The 6,937-nt window shown below is 42.9% G+C and overlaps 1 protein-coding gene across 1 annotated transcript in view; it reads right to left on the bottom strand.

The window, feature by feature from the left end:
• Nucleotides 1-354: 354 nt before the first annotated feature.
• Nucleotides 355-6,937, bottom strand: part of LOC117354891 (POU domain, class 6, transcription factor 2-like) — a 225,168-nt gene continuing 218,585 nt past the window's right edge. Inside the window, exon 11 of the mRNA XM_033932847.1 lies at nucleotides 355-2,599. Within this exon, the coding sequence (XP_033788738.1) occupies nucleotides 2,095-2,599 (505 nt within the window). The 3' untranslated portion in view covers nucleotides 355-2,094. The remainder of the gene's footprint in view (nucleotides 2,600-6,937) is intronic.

The raw sequence follows: 6,937 nt of genomic DNA, 5'->3' as shown, positions 1-6,937 counted from the left end.
GCCTTGCATTGAAGAATGCTGGTGGAGAAGGACTGAGGTGGAGAAAGACTAGAGAGTGACATGGGGACAAATTTGTCTTTGTCCCTGCAGGAACTCAATTTCCCCATCCCGTCCCCACAAGTTTTGTCGCTATCCCTGTCCCTGCCCCATTCCTGTAAGCTCTGCCTTAACCGCACAAGCCTCAAACACTTATGATTTTAAAGTGTTTGAGGCTTATGCAGATGAGGATGGAGCTTGCAGGAATGGGATAGAGACAGGAAAAGAACTTGTGGGGATGGGACGGGAAAATGAGATCCCGCAGGGAATTTGTCCTCGTGTCATTCTCTGATAAACACTACAGAATGACACGGGATGGTTTCCTGCGGGGATGGGAATAGTGATGAATTCTGTCACCGTGTCATTCTCTATGTATCGCATGGGATGCACTCAGATATCCTATGGTAACTACCAAATTAGCAAGTACATGGGGGGGGGGGGAGATTAAAAACAAATAGAAGGACAAGGAAACCAATGAAGCAGTTGTTCGCTTTTGAAAATAGGCCTTAATTCAGGCTTATAGATGCAAAGCCTAAAACACCACCTCTCCCCTCTGGCTTCCTCTTTTGTTTCTGTCCTGTCACTATTGCTATCAAATGGCATGTTACATGAACTTGCTAATATCAAAGAACAAACATCTTCTTGATTGCCAATTGCCTGCATGTGAACTTTTAGTACTTTCAGTAATATGCAGATGTTGGTTCTCATCTCTTTTCTTCTCGCCTCTCATATGATTATCAAGATCTTGTCATTTATCTCCTAATCAGATGTACATAAAATACCACCTAGCCACAAAATATAGCACTTGAATAGCAGATGAAAAGGGAAAGGAAAAAAACAAACATTCAACAAATCCCCACCAACCTAGTGCTCTGTACAGACACAAAACATGATGCAGATCGAGTGAGCAGTAGAAGTTCTGTGGTATGGAAAGATCCGGAAGTCCTAACGTTGTCCTGATGAGTCCATTGGTTTGGTTAATTCATGTCTGTACCAAAATCTCAAGAAAATTTCTTTGGCTAAAATACTTTTTTGTTTTGGAAAATAAAAATGTTTACTTCACACAGAAAGAACCATAGCATGACCACAGGCCTTGGTCAAATGTGCAGTTACAAAACAGGTTTTCCTGGAATGCTCCTAGTTTGTAGCTCGCTAACAGAGAAAACACCTGTTGTACCAACAGCTCTGGTGTTCCTTTGACCTGTTCATAACCATCCCCCTTCTGACTCACTTGCAAGATTATGGAGAAAGAGACACAAGTCTGAGAAATAAATGTTACAAGTTTAAAAATAAATTCAAAAATAAGTTTTTTTAAAAAAATGGAAAACCCGAATTTGAGCTTCTCTCTTCACCTCACCAAAGAGTTTTGGCACACGACCACTTGGAGACTGGAAAACCATGCATGACAGAAATGAAACTGTGACCACTGATACAGCTTTCTCTTATCCTGTGTGTGACCAACCATGGCACAATGGGAAATTAGAATGAACAGTTTTGGTTTTTTTTTGTTTTCTTCTAAAGTACAAAATGTAAAAATTGATAACACAGCTTACACTTGAGAAAAGTGATGACTAACAAGCTAAAGTTTGCGATGCCATGTTTCTGACTTTGGTTAATAGTTATTCAGATTGAATCAGCACTTGGAACCTGAAAAGCTACAGTGGCTCCTCCAGGTGGCAGACTTGTATTCTGTTTGACTAGATTAAACGTTTCTTTATGTCTTTTTTTGTTCTGTTTTTGTATTCGCTTTTTTTAAATGTTCACATTGTTATAATACACAGAAAAAGTAAGTAGTTATTTGGTTTACGTCATTAGTAAAGTTCATTAGAAAACTGGCTTTCTTGGGGACTGGAGGATTAAAACTAATGCTATCACACACACAAACACGCTATGTGCTGTGTATATTTTATTTGGGAAAACTCCTGGACACTTAGAATCAGTTCTGTCCAGCTAGCATTTTTTTTTGTTTTTTGTTTTTTGTTTTTTTACTTACTGGGGTAATGAAACAGGAATTTCACAGAGTTCAGTCTTGCTGGAGATTTGTTTTTTTGTTTTTTTTTAAGAGTTTTCTTCCAGAGAGTCCGTTATTGGCTCCATGGGAATTGCCGTAGACGGCTCATGCTGTTTTAAGCGTTTAATTGTGTTCTTCAGGGCTTGCCTCTTATTGCAGAACCAAACTCTGACCACTTCTCGGTCGTAGTTGAGTTTCTCTGCGATTTCGGTCATCTCTTGCCCTGAAGGGTGCGTGTTCTTCTCAAAGTGTGCATTCAGGATCTCCAGCGCCTGGGGCGTGAAGGATGTGCGCCTCTTGCGCTTTTTGGAGGGTTCGCTGCCGATAAACTCTGTCAGGTTCTGCATACCTGCTCGGTGGCGGGCCTCAGCCTCGGCCATCCACCGCTCAAGCACCGGCTTTATCTTCTGGGCACTTTTAGGAGTGATGTCCAGCTTTTCAAACCTGGCAGGATACAAAAGGCCAGGGTTCAGTTTGGCTGTCAGACTGCTAGCTATAGTGTTCTCTTGGGCTTCCTGTGGTAGGAAAAAGTGGCTTCTCAAGATGGTGTGTCTGAGGGAAAATTGAGAAAGAAGAGTCTTACACTGATGCTCTGCCAGGGTGGGACTCCCTGTCTGCCTGACTAGTTCACTGGCAAAGGACATTTCACAAAAGGATTATACATGTCAACACCTAAGCACACATTTCGAAAACACATGCACTCACTGAGAAAATATATAGCTAGCTGAACTGTGGATAATATAGCTGTTTTCAGACAATTTTTAAATATCATGAACACTGCAGGAGTCCTCCACCCACAGTCTCACCAATAGAGGGTGCTGTTTTACTGTCACATTTTTCAATTGTGAGGGACAGGCAAGTTCTGCAGGACTCCAGGGAACATACCTGTCCTTAGCGACTGAAAATATTCCACCCCCTAGTGGTAGCAATGCAGCTGGAGGACACCTGCTCAGCTTAGAGGGAACAAAACCCCAAACAGGAAATGATATTTAGGCCAATCTGTTGCAAGCTCTTTTGGTTTAAACTTTTTGAATTTTTTGTGCTTTTCTATGCTTGAAAAAAAAAAAAGAAAAAAAGACCACAGCCTTTTAATAGCATGTAGGAAAGATGGCTGTTAGACATTTGTCCAATATATTATCACAACTGCATGCGCACGCACCACTGGGCCTCTTGTGTAGATAGAGGTGCTAGAATGCGCTGTTCCCAGAACTAGACCAATTCTAATGAGCTTGAATACTCACACCACTGGTTCTGCAAGATTGACCATTCTCTTTAAAATGAAGTTCGGCATAACATCTCAGTAGGAGCCCTGGCAGCCTGCTGGGTTTATTGCGAGGTTCCTGCCAACTCTACTGGAATGATATCATTTCCTGTAAAGGGTATGTAGCATTCTGCCATCGCACATAGTTTTTGCAACAGTATAATCTTACCATTTTACAAATATTGTGCATTATCTAGAAACTACAAGACACCGTTTCAATTTCTTCTCTGTCAGCCAACAGAATGAACTCCATTTTATTTCTCAAAAGAAAAATAAGTGTTTTCCTTCTCTGTAAAGGATCAATTAGATTTTACATTTTTTCTGTAGTTTAAATGCCTAATGACACAGGTATAGCTCATTGTCTGTTTCCCCCCCACTCCCTGTACACATTGGAATCTAATTCTCCAGTGTAAGCCATAGATTACAGTATAATCTATCATACATTCCCCTAGAGCTGCTGATCACTTAGGCAGAAGAAGCAAATCTGTAAATGCATTGGTGTAGCGAATGGCGCCCCCGTGCCCTTGTCTCTGGCCCCCACACCACACTTACACCCTTCTTTTCCCCACCCTGTAACTCCGAATCTTCACCAGCGCGAGCAGCTTCTCCGGCTTGCTGCCTGCGCCGGGTGTTGATTTTCTCTCTGATGTCACTTTCTGGCCCCATGACCCAGAAGTGATTTCAGAGGGGAACCAGGCTGGTGCGATCAGCAGGCCAGAGAAGAACACTCGCGCTGGCAAAGATTTAAAGAGGTAAGGGGGGGGGGGGGGGAGGGGGTGCAAGTGTGGTGTGGGCAGAGGCATAGAAATGTCTGTGCCCCCATGGCGTTCCACCCCCAGCTCTCCTTACTACACCACTGTGTAAATGGCTGGATGCTTTGAAAGGGACACAGATGAATTTGGCAGGGAAATGCTTCATAATGAAACAGTCTGAGCCGATGTCCTGTTAAATAGGATGGAGCCATATCAAGTAGAGAATTCTGAAGGCACTCTGAATGTGACTTTGCTAAATGCATAAAGAGGAAATGCAACATTTCACCTGGAACCAATTGAGGGGAACAAATCATGAATACCAAATGCCCAGAGGTGAAATATAAATAGTGATCAGACTTCTAGGAATGTTCTGAAAGCAAAATCTATTTTTTCGAAAGGCATAATTTGTGCAGTCAAGGTTTACAATGTAGAAACACTATTATTATTATTAATACACATATATTTTAGAGAAAATGGTCAATAATCTAATTTGGAGCATTGATACAGTCAGGGATTCTAAAGCCAATAATAGATGGAGGATGACTGAGTTGACTATTCAAAAACAAGAAACTGCAGCCATTACTTTGCTGTTAAAAGATGGCAAAATTGTGAACAGACTTACATTTATTATTCTAATCTGGTTTCAAACCAAATTGGAAAAGCATATCTATAGAGAGACTGTGCAGTGGTATTCAACCCCTCCATATGAGGGCAAGGGAGCACTGACCTATGGAAAATACAGGCACAGCTGTGATCACATATTTTGCTGCAGTCTATGAAATACCAGTCACTGTCATGTTTATGGGAAGCAAAACATTTGCTTTGCCTCTGTGCTATGAAACTAAAATGATCGCGATCTTGCTGGTGTGAAGTTCGCATGTCTCCTTCCTGGTCTTATAAGCCAGTCACACTATTGGGCTGATCCATGTCCAAGTTCCCTAGATTGCATTTTAAACTTTCTGAAGATGACATTTTCCTTATTGAATATGCTATTCATTTATTTACGGGGTAATTCTATAAGGAGACTGACAACATTTACACTCCATGAAAACACTCAAATGACCTGAATATTGGCATATACTGTATTCAGGTCATTTGAGTGTTTTCATGGAGTGTAAATATTGTCAGTCTCCTTTTGGCCACTTTTTAGACTTTTTTTTGTTTTGATTATGAGCCCCAAAAAAATGTCTAAAAAGTGGCCAAAATGGTACTTGGACGATCAAAAAGCCTGATCGTCCAAGTACCCACAACCCAAGCTGGTTTCAGATGTATCTAAAACCAGCTTAGGCCTTTCCCCTGCCTCTAAATGCATAGAGCGAAAAGAGGCATTTTTAGAGGTGGGAAAAGGATGGGAGGGGGCGGCAGGTGGGCCAACCTAGACATAGCTGTACAGTAGGTATAACCAAAGGTTTAGGCAGGTTGCCTGTTTGGCACTTAAACGTTTTGACTTAGACAAGTCAAAACAGGTATAAGTGCCGAAAAAGGGGCCACTGAGCTGATCGTGGCTGCCGCGATCAGCTCAGTGGCCCCAGCAACCTGCCTACCCCCTCCCGCAACTATCACGGCAGGAGAGATGGCTCATCTCTCCTGCCGCAAATGCGATCACCTACCTCCCCGAACCATGGCACTTCGGGGTGTAGATCTCGGCATCTCTCCTGCTGCGATCCTCACCCCCGTTTGCTGACCCAGTCTATATTTTATAAAGAGAGTCTACTTTACAAGGAGCCACTGGAATGGTTAGAGTTCTCTCCCAGTACTTAAAGAGTGCTTCTTTTAGAAGCTTATGGAGTGGAACTTTAATACAGCCTTTAGGCCATTGCTCATAGTCTAAGGTTTCCATAAGCTATGCATGAGGCTCAACCTCAGACTCCATGTTTATAGGGTGTGCATGTCCAATTTATCTCACAAAATTGGTGAAAGATAAATTTTTTAGGTAGAGATCTGCGATGTGGAGGTGGAGAAGGATCAGATTCCTCGAAGTAAGTTCTTCTGGAAGTTTGTGAAGTAGTGTGTTTAGTGGAGATGAAAGTCGAGAATGCTGAGGAGAAGTAAGCATGCTATGCTCCCTGAAGGATGATACATGTATCGAGTGCCTCCTAGGTGCTGATGCTCTACATTGAGGGTTCCTGGAGTGGTGTCTGGAGCAATGCCAGGACACATCATAGGATTGGACTGAGGCTGGTAAAGTAGGTGCAGGAGCCTATACAGGCTGTGACTGCAGTTGCTCAGCAAGCTCTTGTTGGAGTAATGCTTGAAGCTGCTCCTGGAGCAATGGTGCCAGTACCGATATTGGCAAGGGTATAGAAGCCACAGGTTGTGCTGGGTGTCGAGATGTTGAAGACCTCGATGGAAGGCATGCTTATGAGGAGACACCAGCTGAAGGGATGGTGAATGGTTTTCTGTGTGTCGACACTTGGATTGCGTCGATGGTGTGGACACCTGAGAAGATGCCAATGCATGTCTGGTAGGGGAAGCATATTTGGGCTTCTTAGCTCTCTTATAAGGCTCCTTTGATGCAGGCAGCACTGATGATGAAGATATTGAGTCCCTGCCCTGCATCGTCTATGCAGTCAGTGTATGTGTTGATGCTGTAGTAGATCAAGGTTGAATATTGAGGTTGGAGTCTCCAGCCATACTCATCCCTGAAGTTGTATCAAAGAGCTTCTCACACCAGTTTCTGGTCTTTAAGTGACCTCTTCTGCTTGTGAGAGCAGAGGGTACATAAAATGTGCTCAGGACTAAGACACTGCCCATATCAGTTGTGTGGATCAGTGCCTGAAATGATCCTATTACATCGAGTGCATCGTTTGAAGGTGCTAGGTGCCTTGGACATCGGAAGGCACCAGCATTCATGCAGTACAGGTGGTCCTAGAAAAT

This window comes from Geotrypetes seraphini, chromosome 2 (genome assembly GCF_902459505.1).
Source record: "Geotrypetes seraphini chromosome 2, aGeoSer1.1, whole genome shotgun sequence".
Lineage (NCBI taxonomy): Eukaryota > Metazoa > Chordata > Amphibia > Gymnophiona > Dermophiidae > Geotrypetes > Geotrypetes seraphini.
The sequence above is the reverse complement of the archived record's forward strand: the minus strand, read 5'-3'. Positions and strand labels throughout refer to the sequence as shown.